The sequence below is a fragment of the Zonotrichia albicollis genome, chromosome 1 (assembly GCF_047830755.1).
Source record: "Zonotrichia albicollis isolate bZonAlb1 chromosome 1, bZonAlb1.hap1, whole genome shotgun sequence".
Lineage (NCBI taxonomy): Eukaryota > Metazoa > Chordata > Aves > Passeriformes > Passerellidae > Zonotrichia > Zonotrichia albicollis.
In genome coordinates this window covers 73,467,636-73,487,998 of record NC_133819.1, presented here as the reverse complement: position 1 = coordinate 73,487,998, position 20,363 = coordinate 73,467,636, and the positions used below count along the sequence as shown (strand labels likewise).

The window sequence follows — 20,363 nt, the reverse complement described above, 5'->3', positions numbered from 1 at the left end:
TCCAAGACTAGGACAAAGGAAAAGTAAAGACATCATTGTCTTATCCTCTACATATGTTACTGTGTTTCTTCTTTTGAGGGCTGCTACAGATGGGGTCCATAGGGCACAACCAATCTAACCTTTCCATTTCTAAACTGAGGCGAAAAAAGTCTCAATGCTTTTTTTCTGTTGGAAAAGGATGCTGAATGATAGGGACTGAGGGACTCTCTCAAGGGCTGCAGAGTCCTCCATTTCAGCCACCATTAGAAAGAGCTTGGACCCTGAGTGTGGAGGATGTGCAGAGGGCTCTGGCTATGGCACTAACAGGTGGTCAACTTTAAATATAAATATAAAAATTAAAATTAAAATAAACATAGATATAGATATATAGAGATATAGATATAGATATAGATATAGATATAGATATAGATATAGATATAGATATAGATATAGATATAGATATAGATATAGATATAGATATAGATATAGATATAGATATAGATATAGATAGATATAGATATATAAGGACAGTTTGCAACATCTCTCACATACCTGCCAGGTTCCACCCCTCTTGTACTGCAAACAGAGGTAGTTGGTCACTCAGCCACTATCTGTACCTGTTTGTCTGGGGCCAACTGTACAATACAACATAGGCTGTTCTCTGGGAGATTTCATTAGGATCTTAGGAGAAAAGGAGGGAGTCAGACCAATTTTACAGCAGTAGGGTCATGCAGGGGACAGAATGTTTCCTTTGTGATTCTACTTCTTTTTACCATACCCCTATCTTCCTTGGACATGCTTCTCACCACTGCAGAGTCATCCTGATCTTTTCTCTTAATAAAATTTCCTTCTCCAGTAATGAGTCTAAGATGAGGTTGTGGTTCTCAGACTCTAACAATGTAGTCATGGCTTGCTCAAATAAGCTCTATCCCATTTTCAGAAAAGATTCCCACAATAAAAATCTGATCTTTAATTCACCATTAAATTCATTTTTCAAAACATGGTATCATTGCCCCTAAGGGCTGAGCTCACTTTGTATTAGGTTCCTTACCAGAAAAAGTAATGTAATGCTGCAGGTAGTCTTGCACTCGTTAGTACAACTGTGCTCATTAATATCAATCTGACATTAAACGATTTCCTGTTTTATGTCAATCGAAAATAATTGATTCTGTGTGCTAAGCAGCACTTTATGTCAATTACTGCTCATGCCACCATGCACCATAAGCAGATTTTCAATTAACTCAGCTATATAATTTTCTATTTTCAGGTTGGTTGCAGGGTCTGAATGTGCAACCACTACTGAGTGAAAAACAATACTCTGGGCAGACCTGAACCACAGCTCAAAGTTTAGCAGCAACAAAAAGGGCCTGTAAATTGCTAGGTTTATATGCAATTTGAGTAGGTTTATAATCTTATCAGGAGGTTTCAGATACTGCTGAACACAGACATGCAAATAAAGGCGATGTACTTCAACATGTAGCTTATGATGGGGTCATTTCCCTGCAAGTTCAGCACAAAGCAGTAAAATCCACTTATCAGACATGTGATGCATTTATCAAAGTCTCATCCTTGCATGTTCTGTGTAACACTGCTTTTGTAATGTGATACTTCAGGAACTCTTTGATGTAAAATCTATCATTCCTGTGCTTTCTCAGACCATTCGACCAGTCACTGTTCCAGAAGCCCAATCCAAACTGATATTGTGTTTTTCAAGTTCCCAAAATGTTCTCCAGATACCTCTCTTCTTTCATACACACCTTTCACCAGTCCCTCCACACAGTGCCATGGCTTTTTGCTCTTGAAGAAGACAATCATCTCTCACTGCATTTTTGCACAGCAGCACAAAGAAGCACCACTCAAACTAGGACCCTTCTCTGACACCATAAGTAAATTCTCATCATTAGGCTGAGGTCCTAATGCAATCTAAACCACCTCTCCTAATCCTTCAACTTCACCATCCATTTCCTTCAACTCATATTTGCAGATGTTCTTCCTTATTCACAGTATTCCTGTGATAAAACACAGCATTTTCCTACATTATCCTGTATTTATGGTGACCTTCTGCAGTCAATCTACAAGATGCTCGGGCAAACTTACAGACAGTATTTTGCTATAAGCAATCCTGCAGGGGAACTCATTATTAAAAAACCAAGCAATCACATAAAGCAAAGTAAAAAAACCCAGACCAAAAAAACCCCACCAAAAATCCAACCAAAACAAACAAACAAAAAGAAACAAAAAACAACCACTTTCCCTGACCAAAAGAAAAAACTCTCCAGAATTTTTCTGTCAAAGGAAATTAAGAATTATAAGGTTCAATGGAAGAAAGTTTTGGGCTGGGGACACTCTTAGTCCATGATGTTGGCCTTAAAAGGTTACAACTGAGGAAAGGAACTGAAAAAAATAAATATTTAACAGTTACTCTGCTTGACTCACACACCATTTTAGAAGCAAAGCTGACATGAAGGATCATTGTGATCCACCTTATCATCTCACATCAATGAGTTTAGGTATTTCTGCTTTGCTTTGCTATGAAAAAACTGAGACAGCAAGATGTGTCCTTCCTTGGAGTTTGCACAGCAGAGTTGAAGTGCTGGGCACTGCAGACCTCAGACTACCAAAGCAACACTGACAGCAGAAATACATCCCTGCTCCTTGCTACTCTTCATTTGTCAATATTCAGCCATTTACATCTTAATGTAGAATCCAGCTAAGAAATCTGAAACTAGCTACTGCAGGAAAGTGTTGACCATAGCCCTTTCCATGCTCTGTGTCCACTTCTCCATCATTACTGAAAATCATTACTGAATAAAAACATTAAAATTTGCATCAGGATCATGGAAATAATTCCTTCCCTCCAAATAAATGAAAAATATGTGTATGCAAACACACACTTTAAAATGAAGGGCATAAAATATCTTCTAGAAATCTGCCTTTGTCAGATTAAAAAATACTTTTATCTTATCTCATCAGTCCATTATTTATTTTGTATACTTTTCAAGGTGATGTACATTGTAAAAACATTCCAGGAAAGTTAATAAAACTCAGACTTGGTGCTGGCTGAAAATCTGTTCCATATTCCAAGCTTTTTTCCCAGAGGAGCATGGATTTACTTATCTTGAAATTCTGCTTTGCTAACATCAGATGATGTCCATAGCAGAAGTTGTATATTGTCCAAGGGTTTCAACGTAAATAACATCTGATGCTACTTATTTTGGAGAAAGTGTTTACTCTTTCCCAGCTATCATGAAACTAGTTCTGTTCTCAAGGTGACAAAATAGGATACGGCTTTGGGTAACAAAGTGCCTACCAGCAAAAAGACACTCTGCTTGGCTTCCTACAAGCTTGAGATTTCCTTTCTTCTGTGCATCCATGCAATTTCATCTCCCAAGGAGCTCACAGGCAGAGCAAGCACAGCTTGAAAATCTGATGTGCACATTTTCAGTTTTTCAAAACATCTTCTCAAACTTCAAGCTCAAGCAGAGGCACAGCATTTCTTCTGGGCTTTAATGGAGTTGGGGATTAACCTTCTTTCCCTTTCTCTTTCGCTGTTGTTTTTGTTTGCAGTTACTGTGGTGCTGTTTGCAGCACTGAGACGGCAGCGGAAAAAAGAGCCTTTGATAATTTCCAAAGAAGACATCAGAGACAACATTGTCAGTTATAATGATGAAGGTGGCGGAGAGGAAGACACCCAGGCGTTTGATATCGGCACGCTGAGGAATCCCGAAGCCATAGATGATAATAAATTACGCAGAGACATTGTGCCAGAAACGCTTTTTCTGCCGCGGCGGACTGCAGCGGCGCGAGATAACACGGATGTCAGAGATTTCATTAACCAAAGGTTAAAGGAAAATGATACAGATCCAACAGCACCCCCGTATGACTCATTAGCAACCTACGCGTACGAAGGTAATGGTTCTGTGGCCGAGTCCCTCAGCTCCTTGGAGTCGGTGACTACGGACGGAGATCAGGACTACGATTACCTCAGTGACTGGGGACCTCGGTTTAAAAAGCTGGCAGATATGTATGGCTCAATGGACAGTGACAAAGACTCTTAATATGTTGTCTTTCTTTTTTCTCTCTTCTTTTTTTGTTCCTCATTCCCAGAAACAGCATTGGGATATGTGAAATGGCTATTTCTTTCTGTTTCTCCACAGCTGTTTGAAAGGGTTCTCTATTCTACCCATTTGAATTGTCTAATGACTGCAGTCTGTGTGGGTTAGCCATCAGTAAACTTTCTCTAGTATCCTTTTATGAGCTTCCAAGAGGCAAAATTCTTATTTTTTGAGTGCATCCAGTTTACCAAGCCAATCTTACAGGCACAGCAGTAGTGAAGGGAAAAAAAAGATCAGATGGGGAGCAATATTTTTACTTGTTCTGCTTATATTGTAAATTGGAGTATATTACTGTTTAAGCTCACTTGCTTTTTACTTGTATTCAGACTATTCAGCTCAGACGACTGCTCTGTCAATTGTGTATTGCACATCCCAATGTAATGAGGTATCCTAGTTTACCCTATGTATTATAGTCAAAAGTAGTGGTGATGGAATGAAGGTTTATTATACAAGTAGAGTAAGCTGAGAAAAGAACATCAAGCACGCATTTTACTCATGAGGAGGGTAGAGAGGCTTAATGGTCATTTAAACCTGAGTGTTTCTCTAGAACTCACCATTTCCCCATTGCACTGAATCATACTAACACACACATATATATAGTTCATTGACTGCTCTGTATATATTCTTTGGACCTAGCCTTGCTGGAGAGATGTGTGTGTGTGCACGTGTGTGTGGTCAGTAGCCCCAGTATATAATTCTTAGATGGTTTCCTCATTCTAAGCCAGGCTTGCTTTGTGATACAGGGAAGTCATCCAATCCAGCTCCAGATTAGGTCATGACTTGGAGGAAGGAACAGATCATAACTGGGCTTTTGCTTGCACTTCCTCAGTCGGCCTCCACCTGCACATCAGTTCAGTGATGGCCAATGTCCTGGGGACGTTGTAGTCAGGATGTTCACACCCAGCTACTCCTGCCTGTTCTCATGTGCAGGTGGGGAGGAGTGACCTCAAGCTGACTGCAACCCTCTGGGGCAAAAGGAGCAACTGCAGAGGGGGAAAGTGTTTTTTTTTTTGTCCTGACCTTCTCTGCCTGGATGTCCGGGCTGGATTCCTGACTGACTGTCTGCCCAGTTTTGCTATCTGTCAAATGGGGAAATAATGCCTACCTCATCAGGATGTTGCAAGAACTATGTAAGACTATGTTAGAAATTGGAAACACTGGCATTCTGCCAGAGGAAATAACTTTTCATGCTTTTGGGTAGTTGTTTCTTTTTTATTTTTTTCCAGACTCAAGCCCTGAACAAACAAATAATGGTCATTCCAGTGGCCTCAAAGGGAGGCTTATAATTATAACTCATTTTTTTAAAATAAAGTACTCAGTAAGGGTTGATAAAGACTTCAATGGAAGGTAAAATTTTAACCACAGTTTTCTCTGTGTGTGTTTATCTGGTTTGCCAAGCTAAGTAATTTTTGTCCAGGTGTGGAGTGGGGGAAGTTGCCATAATCTTGGGCCAAAACAGTTTTGTTTATAGCTTGCACACCGCTCAGTATTTCAGCTGATTTTTCAAACAGGTAATAGCTGCTCTTCAAACCCAGGCATCTAGGAGAGGCTCTCTGGAGAAAACCCTAAGGGTCTGCCATGGGCATATCCCATTCCAGGAGTTAAACGCCACCCTGTGTCCCAAAGTAGAGAACCAGCCCATAGCACTGTGCCAAGGAAAGAAGGAATTCCTATTTTTAAAATACCTCATCTGTAACTATTCTAATTTATTTCTTGAAACAGTATTTAATACCAGAATTACAAGAATGGATCTAATTTCCTGCTCCCCCAAATTTTAAGTGAATCATTTTGAAAATTAAACAGTTACAATTTACCCCAGAAATAAAGAGAGATGAGAAAAAAGTTAATAAACAGAAAACTAAGGGCAAATAAAAGTTAATCCCTGGAATTCATTATTCCTTGTGAGTTAAAGAGAGCAGTAAGAGCCCCAAGTATAAGACTTTTACAACCACAAAACCAGAATTTTATATTTTGTGGACCGGCTCATAGTGAAGAGGATGAGCCAGCCATGCTGTCCCTGGCTGGGCAGGAAAGGACTCATTGAGCACTGCACACCTGCAGGTGTAGGGCACAGCAGATAGTGGCTGGCAGATGCCCAGCACTATAGATTGGATGCTTTCAGAGCAGATGGGCCCAGAGTTTCCAAGGGTCCAGAGCCCTAGGCTTCCCTGGTGGACACCTCTCAGAGTGTTAAAGTCCAACACAATATGGTTCCCTACTCCATCACTTGGTGGGGTGCTGAGCTGCTGCACCCATCATGATGGCAATGGTATGGCTAGAGCCTTATTATGTCCTCTTCAGGGCCCCTAAGTAATTTAAGATGCTACAAGCCTAGCTCTTCATGACTTCCTTGAAATTGGAACTTCTAGGAAGCAATCTGTCTGAAAGCTGGCTCTGGCAGACAGGAGAGACCTCATGGATTTCAGACATGTGGAGGAGCAGCAGATGCTCAGCACCACCTGCCCCAGGTCCCTCACCTTGGGCTGCTCCCCTCACACAGTGTCAGCGGGGCCTGCACATCCCTCCAGGGGCTCTCCCCAGTGGCTTCCTAACACATCCCTCTCTCTCCCTTCACTCTGGGGTTGCCTCCAGCAAATATCCCCAAGCTCAGAATCCAGCTGGATGCCCAAAGCTAGCCAGTGAACTGTCCCTTCCCTTCCTTAAGTCTCAAGGAAGCAGACTGGTGTGTGGAGGGGATGGCAGAGCTGGCTGTGATGTGTTCAGCCCTGCCAGCCACCTCCAGCTCTCTGGGAAGAGGGAGTTGGTGGCGCTTGGCTGAAGACAGCCCTGGTGCCCTGAAAGGACTGGGCCCCTCTGCAAGTCAGCAGCCTGCATTACTCACTTCTTGGGTGGGATAATGAGACAGCAGGACCAGTGAACTCCTTGTAACTATTTTCCTATGTTTGTACAGTGATTTAGTGATGGTTAGTAGCAGTCCAAGCGCAAGTTTTAGGTTGGTTTGTTTTTTTTTTTCCCTTTTAATTCAAAGCTGGTTTTATCTTGTCCATTGAGTGACACAGTAAATAATAGAGAGTAGCTACTCGTGCCTGTTATGTAAATATATTATATATATAAAATGATGTTATGTCACCACAAATATGGTGCCTGAATAGCAAATGCATTCTTCTAAGAAAATTTGAGGCAAACTTGCATCCAAATTATTATTTATGCATCTAGGTTTTAAGGTCTATTTTTTTCCTGCAAATTAAACAGATTTAGCATCTCTCACACAGCAAGGAGAGTTCAGTTCTTTCTTTTCTTCTTGCTTGGCAGTACCACAAAGTGCAATTTATAAAATCAGTACTGCATTCTAAATATTGAAAGTGCCATATTGCAGTGAATACAAACTTTGCAGTAGTATTTCTTTGCACTTTGTTGCATGGTGGCGTGCTAGATAATAGAAATGAGTATTTAACAATGCTTTCACACAGTGCTACAATTGTCATTTGTAGAAAACCAGTTGTTGGACTATGGGCTATGAAGTTGCTTTCAAGGCTGTTTTAAGCCTGTTCTTCTTACAACCACACCTACTTCATAAGAAGAAATATTATTAGGCAGTTTTGCTAAGTCAGGTAGAGAGATAAAAATGCAGTTGGCTTTTAATTTGGGAAAGCATCTGACCTGACAACAGGAAACATATTAAAAGATGCCAAGGAATTCAGTGGAGTCAACATGAAACAGCAACCTGGTAGACTATGCCAGCCATGCTACTGCAGAACAATAACATCTCTACACTTGAAATGGAATAAGGTCTCTACAGTAACTATTTCATCTCAGCTCCCAAGAGAGTCACTTTACCCCAGAAAACTGGTGGCGAGTTGTTTTTGTGTTGTGTTTGCTGGGGTGGTTTTTACCCCAGGAGAACTACTTCAGGTTAAACCCAATTCTATCCCACAGCAGCAGAGTGTAGGGAGACACGGCAGCCCGTGCCTCCAGTGCAGCTGTTTCAGGGCATCTCTCTGTGCTTGGAAGGGAGCTGAGGCAAAGACTTGCAGAGTGCTCTGCACAAGACTCTACCAGCAGTATCATAGGTCTGAGATGTGTTCCCAAACCTGACAGAGATGGAATTGTGTCTAACCATGAGAAAACCAAATTGTCTGTATTTTTCAATTATATCTGTTAAAAATCTGCTGGAAAAGATAGGTAGTAGAAGAATATGTCACCTGTACCAACAGAAATGTTTTCTAAATTTTTCCTAAGAAACATATTTGTCTGGTCTTGCTTCAGGTGTTTCTTTACTGTTAAATGTGAATGGAAGAGGCAACTTTCAAATAATCCACTTTAGGAAGTAATAGTCTACATTACAAGTTACAGCTTTTCCATTTCTCTGTTATGAAAACAACAAAAAAAACCCCTAAAAAACCAAGAGAATGAATATCTGCAGTACCATAAACCCCAGAACACAGAGAAGTATAGCAGAGAGAAATGGCTTTAAAACTGCATGTCTACACATGTACAGTTTGAAAACCAGAATTATGCATTTTGAGCAGGACCAGCAGTGGACTTCTAACACTTTCAGGTTTCCTGGCACACCAGAGAGGGATCTTTGTGGATAGGGAGAAAGACATCTCTTTTGCACCAAGCAATGTAAATCCAGGCTGTTTCCATCCAGGCTGTAGATCTCTTGGAAACAAAGGCACATGTTAAATTTCTGCAACAGAACTATCTTCATGGCCTTCTGCAGGGTGATTCCTGACAGTGGTTTTGAGCAGGTAACTCTCTGCAAGCACCACTGTGTTAGTTCTACCTGCCACCTTCTGTTAGAAAGATCTCCCCACGTTTCCTTTGGCTATGAGAAGCATTGAAGTGTTTCAGAAGACCACTGTCCCAAATGAATGCTGCCATCCCCTGCCCATTTGCATTTCAATGAACTCTGCAGTCTGAGCTGCCTCATCAAATGAGAGCTGACAAAGTAACAGTCATTATGCTGCTTCCAGTGAGTATGAAGTGTCATAAGCTGTGAAATACAGGATTTTTCCAACCCATCTGCACCTCTGAAACAGCAGCCTCATCCAATAAATGTCAAATCCACAATATTTTTTGCTTTCAGTTCAGTCTTTAGAAAGAGCTCTTTTCTCAGAGATTGTTTCTGTACTTAAAGAGGAACAAAAGCTACTTAATGTCCACAGATTCATGTGTTGCTCCAGAAGGAGAGAAAAACACAGAACTCCAACACAATGCTTCAATACCAGTCTCTGCCCTCAGCAGTTTTATTTAAGCCAGCTGAAACAATCTTGATCCTGCCCATCATTTTGCAATATTACACTTTTGAGCCCAGACTTGTGTTTGTCATACACTAAAACAGTTTCCTGAAGAGTTCATAAAATTCGGCGGTAGGTATCCCAGAGCTGTGGCTGGGGTTGTAGGAAGTACAAGTGTCAGAGAACTGAGCATTTTGGGAAGAAGAGCAGGAGGTGGATTGCATGGGGGGTGAGGGGAGGTAGTCAGTCATATGCAAGGCAGGCCCATGGCACTCAAAAGCCACAGAGCTATCATCTTGTGTGTAAAGTTACTGGATCTCAAAGGAGTTTTTACAGAACCTGCCCTTATCCTTTTTTCTTCATGTATCTTTGGCTTTCTTCAAAAATAAATTTTAAAAGAAAAAAAAGAAAAAATAAAAAGGAGCTGCTATGTTTAAATTTCTCCTACCACAAAGGCGATTTGACAAATAAGGCATTAGTCCAGCACATAGAAAAATCCTTTCCATTCCCATGGGCTTTTGACTTTTCCTATGAGACTGCACTATTTATGTAAATATACTTGGAGACACTTTCTATAAGCTTTTAGTTTTCTATGATCTATTACTTTAGTGTTTATTAAAGATAAAAACTTATAGAACTATTAAGCATTCAGGTGAACACAACAAAGAAAAAACATTGCAAACACAAAATCGTTCTGGATTTTGACACATAAAAAACTTCAGAATCACTGTATTGTTTTAATTCTGTGATTACTTTCATTGCTTTGAAAAAATTAAACTTTAAAGAAAGGCCTTATAATAAATGCTATGTGCATCTTAACTGTGTTACTGAGCAAAATCAATCTGGTAAACTCCTATTGCAATTTGTGATTTTTTTTTAAACCCTTTAAAATAAATGCTTTTTGGTATTGATTTTTTTTAATTAAAAATACTTCCAAGCATAAATTGAAAATGATGCCTGCACCTGGGAAGCTTTACTTGCTGGCATGCTCCAGCCACACAGTCTCTCATGATGTCATCCCCTGGTTGTGCCAAGGGAGCCTCAGCATTGGATGGATCTGTCGTTGCTCAGCAGAGGGCAATGAGACTTTTGTAGGTGACAATTTTGTCACCCAAGAGGTTTGCACCTCCCTGTGAACTTCCCTGTGTTGCAGAGGGACCCTTGCTGGAATGATTATCTCTTCTGCAGCGTGGATGGGCAATTTGTTTTTGTCAGATGGAAAGTGTGCACTCTCTCCCTTATATTTCCTGTTCACTGTACTGGCTTCTTTTTTGGGGTTGGGGAGGGCAGGGGGAGATGAAATTTAAGGATTTGATGAGAAACCAATTTGAACAACAATTTCTCACAGACAGAGTGAATTTGCCTTTTTGCAAATTGATTTTTGTAACAAGTTATTTATATGATATTACTTAATAAATTGTTTTTTCTAACTTGTTTTTTTTTTTCTAATTCTCTCAATCTATGTTATGTATTTACAACACTGTCATAAAGATAAACCTTTGAAAAGATTCTCCAATCACTTTAAGACAAAGGGTGAAATTGACTCAGTCTTTGAAATTCCATTCTTAAGTGTCTCGTGTGCGCCATGCTATAAAAGCAGTAGGATCACTATTCTGTGATCATTGAGGCCTCCCAAGAGTGGTGTAATTCCAGAAGGAATCATCCACAAGGAGGATATTAGCCTGTGATCACAATCCTAATTTTGACTAGCCAAGGTTCCCCAGGAGGGCAGCAGAAGCTTTGTCAAGGTAAAGCGTGTAAAATGCCTTTATTTAAGCATATAAAGATCACATAATTTATAATAGCACTGCTCAGTTATTTGTCTTTCATCATGTGAGATTAAAAAAATTTAGTCTCATTGCAGTTATGGAGAGTCCAAATGTCATTTGCAGTATCTTTTTACACAAGAAGAACAACCCCCAGAGAAAATTCTTCATTTTAATACTCCCTTAATAAAAGAGCTGTCTATATCTCCAGAAATTCCATCATATTTAAAGGACAAGGACAAAGAAAGAGTGGGAAAGGTCACAGCAAAGTAATATTTCATTAAAAGCATTAGAGTGAACCACAAAATCAAACAGTTTAGCACTGAAACCCACGTAGGGTTTATGGAAGGACTAAGTTCTGTAACTGATGAGAAATTAGCCCAGATATCCACCTGCAATCTTTGGTGAAGCTCCAGAAGAAAGCCTCTGTATGAATGGCCAAAAACCCCTCAGCTTTTAAAAACAATAGGAGATCACAAGGATATAAATACAAAAGTCTACACAGTTTTCATTTACCTCATTGTCTGAACACCAAAGCAGGGAAACCAAGCATGGCACTGTACGGGAGGATGCATCTGCTGCCCACCCACTCCCTTCAACAGGGGCACACACACACACATTTGTAGGTGCAAGCAAAGAGAGGCTGCAGTGACCCCACCTCTGTTACTTTGTGCATCAGAGCAGCCCTGCAAGATTCACAGAACTTCAGATTGAGCTTTTCATCTTCTAAATAATGGCAGTAACAGCAAAAGACATCCTGGTTGTCCACCTGCTGAAAGGTGGTCCAGACTCTCACATGTGCTGAGAGCAGAACCGTTTTATCTACACGATAGAGAAATCTGTGATATTTGTCTTCTTCTTTGATTTACTCCATCAAAGACCACTTCAGTCATAAATAAAATTCAACTAAAGGGTAGCATTTCATCCAGAAAAAAACGTATTTGGTTTTCCAACATTAATTTACCAGGTTTATCTATGTAAAATTACTCCCCCCACAACAAGCAACACACCAACCACAACCCCCTGCAAATACTCATCTTTCAATAACACTACCAAAGTCATCACAGAGATAAGTCAGCTAGCCAAGCCATTAAAGCCAACAGCCCTTTTACTTTTTTAAAGTTCTTGTTGAATTTGTCTCCTCCTCCTCTGCCTCTCTGGTCCAGTCTTGTGAGATCCCATCTGGAGCACTGCATCCAGCTCTGGGATGCCCAGCACAGGAAGGACAGTGACCTGTTGGAGTGAGTTCAGAGAAGGGACATCAAGGTGACCAGAGGGAAGGACTTTCTCTTCCGGGAGGGAAGGCTGAGAGAATTGGGATTGTTCAGCCTGGAGCAGAGAAGACATCCCCTAATTGCCACCTTCCAGTACCTGAAGGGAACTGGAGGGACAAGAAAGATGGAAAATTATTTTTTCACAAGAGCAGGTGATGACAGCACAAGGGGGAATGGCTTCAAACTGAAAGAAAGTTAGGTTTAGCTTCAATGTTGGGAAGAAATTCTTTGTTGTCACGGTGGTGGGGGACTGGCACTGGTGTCCCAGAGAAGTTGTGATGCCCCTTCCCTGGAAGTGTTCAAGGCCAGGCTGGATGGAGCTCTGAGAACCTGGTCTAGTGGAAGATGATCTTTAAGGTCCCTTCCAATTCAAGCTATTCTGTGATTCTATAAGTTTCAAGGACAGCTCGAACAAGAGAACCCAAGAAAAGAGAAAACATTTAAGATGCTTTAAATCTTGCATAAAAATTGCAGGAATGATTACTGAAATAAGCAGCCAAGTGAATTCAGTGTTGATTCTTCCAGTCTTACTCTCATATAGCATTCTTTTTGACGCTGTAAAGGAAATTTGAGTTTGTTGGATAAGGCACAATTTAAAAAAATAAAACAAAAACATATTCTTATCCAAAATCTTAGAAGCATTTCCTCTTTCTTGCCAACACTAGTACATCTTTCCCTGATTTAGTACAGTTACCAGCAAAAACCCTCTCCAAACTGTTTCAGTTTTTCTCCAAACTGCTACAACAACAGTTTTTCAGCAGCTGTCTATCTCCACATCAGATCCTCAAGCACCTCTGTCCCTTGAATCAGAAAGGCTGATTCCACTTCCTTTATTCCCCACACAGAAGCAAACATAAGCATCATCAGAATCCGCAGTCACTCTCTATTTCTAATTGCTCCAATATGCATGACACATTTTTTGACCTTGACAAACCACAGAGTGCACAAAACCATTTATATTTTTACTAGTTGTGAAGACACTTATGGTCTGATAGGGCCTTATAATCATATCCTACTTTATTTAAGCAAAAGACAAACAAACTTATCATGATCAAGAGAACAGAGTCAGGAAGACTGTATGCAAGGGCACATGCCAGTCTGAAAAATTCCAAAAACCTTTGGAGCTGTTCCTCCTTTACAGAAGGTAAAAACAAACAAACACCCAAAACCCCAAAAACAAAAGCCAACATCCTCCCCACACCCAATTAAATAAAAAAACCCTAAAAATCCAGGAATCTTCTAAATACGGCTTTCCCTGCACCCTTGTTGGAATTTTGCCTTTCTTAACTCAGAACTTCGTCTGGCTGGCTGCTCATGCATGCATCTTAATTAATAACCAAATGTATAAATCCCCTCCTGATTGGTTTTACATGTTTTTCTAAACATCTGCTTCTACCTTCATTGTTAGCAAAGCTGCTCTCTTCTACAGCTCAGCTGGGGAACTTATTTCTCTCTCTCTCAGAGTGCAATTGGGTATTTCATGTCAATTATCTTAATTGGAAGCAAGCTTAACCCATTTCCCAATTACAGCTCCAGCTTATTAGAACAAACAAACTCTCAAACCTCCTCTAATAAAATAAACCCAAAAATGCCCCCGAAGAACAAACCTAAACTTTGGTAACAAAACATTGAAGACAGGAGTGAATAAAAGAGCTCTGGTAAGCAAAAAGTGAGTAAGCTGGAATGTAAGGAGACAGTGTGGGTCTCACTGGCTTGGTCTCCAACACAGCATTCCCCTAATTCTGTTCTCTGCAAGCTCTCAGAGGGAGCACCCCTCAGCCTGGCACTGCTTCACAGACTTTTATACCCACTTTTATCCCCACATACCAAGGTGGAGCTGTCAGAACAAAAAATAGAGTCAGGTGCATCTCTATTTTCCCACTTTTTTGAACTGTTCCAGTACAGAGACAGGCTCTCTCTGCCTCCTCCTCCTCACACTGCTCCCAGACTTTATCACTCGTGTTTGAACAGACATGGATTCAACGGCTGTTGCCAAAGACAAACAGCCTAAAGAGAAAAGTCATACAGAGACAAGAGGGCCAAGCCACCTGCTCCTGCTATGAGTGATGGCTTGGTTAGCCATGGCTTTTCACATGGCCTTCACTCTATTGCTTGCCCATTTTTATGTTCCAGTGTCAAATGCACAGCAGACATATCCTTTATTACACATCTGTGAGGACAACAGATTAAAACCATACTATTTGGCTTCCCAGGGATGTCATCACCTTTTTGAGTGGCATCTACCTTTCATGCCCAGGCTGGATACTAGTTTAAGAAGCTATGTGTAGAAATTATTCCACATGTTATACTATTTATTAGCACAGGATAAATGGGCCAAACATTTAGGCCATGAAGTTGTAATATTCTTGCCCACCTACAGCATCTGCCAGGTACTCATTCAGTGATGAGTGTTTCCCCCCTGCCAAGATTGCCTGTTCAGAGATATTGATTATGATGCTATTTTGATTTTGTTGTCTTCTGGTATTGTCAACATTTCTCTAAATAATTTCTACAGTTGTTTTTGAGAAGCGAGAAAAAGTCAAAAACGTACTTTTGAGATTCACTGCTCTAATATCTTGGTATTTAATCAACCTGTAATATAATATTGATTACAAACACCGTGGAGACAAGATATTGGTGTTTGTCTTTAGAGCAAATACTTTGTGAAGCTCTTTATTGCAAAAAGAGCCTTTCAAATGTTTTGCTACCAAATATCCATCTGGCCCATGGGCTCTCTCACTTTCACAGTCAAAATTTTATCATTGATCCTGGCAGAAGGGAGATGGGACTCCTGAAAGGCAATGCAGATTAACTGTTTGATGACCAGCACGAAGTGCAGCAGAGGACAAAAGGGGACTCAGATGACACATGTTGCTTCTGAGGACTGTGAAATAAAATAAATATGTGTGAACAAAGATCTGTGGCAGGAAGGTCATGACATATATAACATTGTGCCAAACATTCAGAATTCCATTATTGCTGTCCATTAACCACTACCTTGCAAAACCAAAACAAAGCTCTCATTGTTTGTCAGCTAAAACATCATCAAACCCTGTCAGTTGTCTGCTTTCCTCTCTCAATTCTTCTCCACTGCAAGGTCATGTCTTTCCTGGAGGCAGTGCTTCCTTCGTGCCAGCTCTGGTCACCCCTCCTGCATACACGGCCTCCAGACCAACTGGACCAAAGCTGAACTTCAAACTTTTATTTCACTGAGCTCTTGTTCTTGCATCTCCTTTCTTTTATCCTCTGGGTAACCTACATACTTCCATAAACATTTACACCATAAATATTATATATATAGATGTATATCTGTTATGCTAATGGTTGCACTGTCTTATCTTACTTTCCCATCTTTTGAAATCCTGACAGCTTCTTTGCCCATGCTCCAATTTACCCCTGCAAGTGTGAATAAACTATTCACATTTCATTGATGCAGACAGTTCTGGGCACTCACTAAGTAATTTTTAATAAATGGTAAACTCCAAAAGCCCTTTTCTGTATGTCCAGTACTGTCAGCATGAGTTGCTCCTGTCATTGCTGGTGCTAATATTGTGATGAAGTGAGAAAATGCTAACTCCAGAAGATGTTTTGATTACTCAAGGGAAAAAAACACTTCCCCATTTAGGCTGCCTTCCCACTGCCCAATCTCTTTGGGACAGCAGTGATTTAGGGGCCACCAGAACACTTTCTATGCTCCTTGGCAAATAGGGCACATTTTTTTTTTTTTGGTGTAAGGGGTGTTGAATTTAGGAAATAAGGACACAAATGTCATTCCTCCAACACTGAAAGGAAGACCCAAACAGTAGCTTTATGAAAACCTTTTCCTATGCACACAGCAGCCGGCTAGTGTTCTCTTCCTACCCCTCCATTCCCTTATTATCTGCCATGGAAGAGGGAGACAAGAGTCTTTGTTTGTCTCACCTAAGTACAAAGAGGGCTGCCCCTGAAGGAAATTTAAAGGAGTGTTGAGGGGCAGCTAGAGAAACACTGTTCCTGACAGAAATAGAACTTGGACTGTCATAAAGTGTCAGTGGCCATATTTACATCTCTCCCATAAACCCGAACCATTAGTATCAGAGGAAGGGAGGATCAAGGGGAGCTCAGAGATTTAAAGACTGCTCCAAAAAACATGATGTTGGCTTCTATAACCTGGAGGCTCAGAAACTGACTTCAAATTTCTTTGCATGTGGTGATTATTTAGTCTGTCAGTTCAGGGAAACTAAGGGCACTAGTCCTGGTGCATAAAGTGAGAAATGTACATCAATCCAGGCAAGATTCATGCACTGCTTTCTTCCAGTCTGGAACATGGATTCAAACTCTAATCAGTCTGTCACTTTAAAAAGCACTTCCACACTGGTGAAGATATGCTGATATGCTTCAGGTATGAGAGTTGTACTTGTGACTAAATGCACACTTGTAATAAATGTACTGTTAGACACTGCTGGTTTCAGGCCTCAGAAACCCTGCTGCCTTACTGCATCAGACTTCTCATCTGTTTGCTGCAGCAACTTCAAGTCATTTGCTATAAAGTCAGAATAAGAACACCTAGACCAAGAAGGTTTGGAGAGAACTTACAAATATGAATATGCTCTAGGACATAATAGGAAATTAAGCAGAACATAATTTTGTCATTTATTGCAGAGGGGTACACCAGTACTTTTGTATTAAGCCAGTTTCAATGAAATGAGCTCTGTAGCTGTCCCCTTCAATGGAGCAAGTGTGTAAATATGGCATTAATTTCTATTATTGTCCTGGATTAATGCAGTACCCTCCTTTGCTGCCAATGCTTCTGCATTTATAGGAGGATGCTTGTCTAATCAGATGTTACTTGCCGTGCCGTGGCTTTATGAAGTTAGCTTTGTTCTGATGTACAGTAATTATATTTAAGTTGCACTAGGCTGCACAGTTTAAATGAATAAATTACACTTTGGCACATCCTAACTGTAAAAGTTCTTGGAGTTAGTTTATTTAAAAGAAAAGAGAAGAAGGAAATTAAGTCCTCGGTCTCCTATTACAGTGTGTGCACAGATCACTACATCTGTGCAGAACAACAGAAGAAGCCAAGGAATAATTTACTATGCTCCCAGAGAGAAAAAAAATGTTGATTTTACCAAATATTTAGTGTTACTGAAACATTTATAGCCCTTTCATACAATCTATTTTGTACCTGAGCAGCCTAAAATTCACATATCTATAGATGTTCAGGTTCTTTCTGTGTTACAGATAATTCAAACTCAAGAGTGACTTCCTTGAAAAAATGGTTTTGTCAAGTTAAAAAAAGGTCAAACTTCTTGCGTTTTCTCATATTCACTTCTATATATATATTAGAAGAAATGAGTCTGCCAGGCATAAAGACACACTTCATGTCTCAGACATATTGATAATGCTGTTGAGACTTAATATGAATTTGTATTTTGAGCTTATTTAGCTCTGGCTGAGTTGAAAGACTTGGTCCTTATTTAAAGTGGTTATTTATTTTCAAAATAATTTTAGTCACTCTAAAGAAAACTTCCATAAGGGAAGCGCTATCAGTCTTTTTAACTAAAGTGGCACAAATAGTATCTTTTTAATGTGGTGCCTATTGTACTTAAGGCTTGAGTTACAATAAGCACAATGCTCTTTCCAATTCCCCATCTAAAAGAAAGGTGATTTTCTTTATTCAAACCTCCTGATCCAAGAAAGAAAGGGAGAGAAGATAAATACAGCTTTTTGTAGCATTGCTTAGAAGTAAAGGTTAATCATGAAGTGCAGAGCTGTTTTTAGATGTTTCAAAATGTAAAACAGATGAATTCACACCTTCCTCATAAATGGGCTGCTCTAGTTAAAACTTTGAGAAATGAATTCCTGGCTCTGCTTCTTTTTACAGAGAAAAATAACATAGTGGCCTTCTGGGGCAAGATCCTTAAAGATTTTCGATGAGATTTATGTGGCAGAAAGAGCTCTCAGAGACAAATCGATATAACTAAGTACAGCGCTCTCATACAATCACGCTGATCAGGAAAACTGGCTGCATCATCACAGGGCTGTCATTTTCTCACTTGCACTGTGTGAGATTGCCTAAGGTTTCTTACAACGTTGAAATCAAACCCTCCAGTTGACAGCAGCCAGTGACAGCAGGGGGTTCAGGGCAAAGGAACTGTATCTTCTTGAGCTTGTGCCTTGTTAAACACATTTCTTTTTCTGACAGACTCGACATTCCCATTCCTTGGCACCATATTACCTGCACAGACACATTCTCAGGTTGCATCTCTCTATTAGGTATTTTTTATACACAAATGTGAGGCCAAAGATTTCAAGGAAAAATGCATTCCACCATTTTTTATACATCCAACACTTTTCTTTGTTTGTGGTGTTTTTAATCAGTGTGTTTGCAAAGAACAGAAAGACAGTACCTCATCTTAAAGTGCTAAGATATTTCTGATCCTCATTTCTTCACTCCCTCATCATCAGATGAACCTGTTCTGTGGTGTGTTTTTACTTGGCTCCTTCTAGTTCATGCTAATTCCCACTGCACGTACCCTGGGCTCTGCTTTGGTTTTGCTTTGCTGCTGCTCGGAACAGTCATGTTGGTGCTGCTGAGGACCTGCTCACAGCAGGGCTCTGCTGTTCTCAGTCCTGCATGGAGAAAATGGCAGTTCCCACCCCTATAGCAAACTATGGGTAGCAAACATATGAAGGAATTCAGGTGTAAATTAGTAAAATCAGGAAATGAGGAGCTCAGCCTGCCTAGTCACTTCTGAAAACCCTGTAAGACGTGTACGTGCAGGTCTTATATACACTTACATACCGTAAGTATGCAAACCTGTAAACCTGGACAGGCGTCCCAGAAGCATCTGAAGGAGGACAGTCCCACTGAATGCCATTCCAGTCTTTCCTAGCTGAGCACAGACTCTGCTTGTTCAAATGCATGCACTGGTCTCACATATGTACATGAGTTATGCAGAACTGGTGCAGGTCTGGGCAGCTTGAATATAAGATATGCACCAGTGACCTGTTGAAGAAATGGTAACAGAACATCCTACTTGCAAAAAATGAAGGCTAAAGATATTTATTTGTGTATGTGTGTGTAACTGTGGCTTAACAATTCAAGCTTGCCGCTGATGGACATTAAAAGAAGCAGCGTGAAACAGTGACACTATCCAGTATATTTTATGGAAATGTCCCTCACAGATTTTTAAGGTCAGTTCTGCTACTTAGCTATTAATCTTAAATACATGAAGAAAAAATAATCACATGAAAAATTAGTTAAAATGTTAGCTGTACTGGTAATAAGAGGTGGAGAGCATAAAAATTAGGGAGAGAGAAGGAAGAAGAAAGGAACTGAGGGGATCGACACAGGGGAAAAGAGAAACCTAAAGAAGAAAATGAACTTTCCCTGTAAATATCTTCAAGGTAACAATGTAAATGAAGGAAGGAAATTACAGCAAGTCTCAGAAGACAACAGAAAAAGAAGTAATGGCCATAAGCAAAGAAAGAAAAAGTTCAGCCTAAACATGAGCAAAACTCTAAGAGTAATTAGGCTAGTGAAAAATTCAAAGGTATCTGAGGTGTAATTAATGCACATATCCAAAAAGGCTGGACTAAAAATAAAAAGATGAAGATAACACATCCATTAAAGTTGAGAGGAAACAAATTTAAACAATTTAAGTTTTGAGAGGAAACAAAGAAGAAAGTGCTCTCTGGCACTCTGTGAGTGATTTTTCTCCACAACGACCTGGTAAACTTCAGATTGGCACAATGATTAAATTGTGTTGCTTGCAACATACCTGTTTTGTCATGGTGCCTGCTTGTTCATTATTTCATATTTTCTTTTTTCTTTTTTTTTTTTTGTGACAGCTGACATCAGTGCTATTCTTTTTTTTTTTCTTTTTTGACTTCTCAGCAGTTTTAATTCAGCCATGGCATCTCCTCCGCGCATCGTTTTGTTCCCTTTCCATCCAGCTCCGTCAATCATTCTGCTGACACAGATGTTGCTTTTGCAGTGAGCACTGAATTCTTGCTCCTTCAGTTGCACTTGCCTCAAATGTT

General features: G+C 40.1%; 1 protein-coding gene across 3 annotated transcripts in view; it reads left to right on the top strand.

Moving 5' to 3' along the window:
- The window catches only part of CDH6 (cadherin 6), a 102,600-nt gene extending 92,885 nt beyond the window's left edge, over nucleotides 1-9,715 (top strand). For all 3 annotated transcript variants that reach the window (XM_074545154.1, XM_074545144.1, XM_005481657.4), the window contains exon 12: nucleotides 3,547-9,715. In XM_074545154.1, coding sequence (XP_074401255.1) covers nucleotides 3,547-4,037 — 491 coding nt within the window. In that variant the 3' untranslated portion in view covers nucleotides 4,038-9,715. The remainder of the gene's footprint in view (nucleotides 1-3,546) is intronic.
- Nucleotides 9,716-20,363: the final 10,648 nt, after the last annotated feature.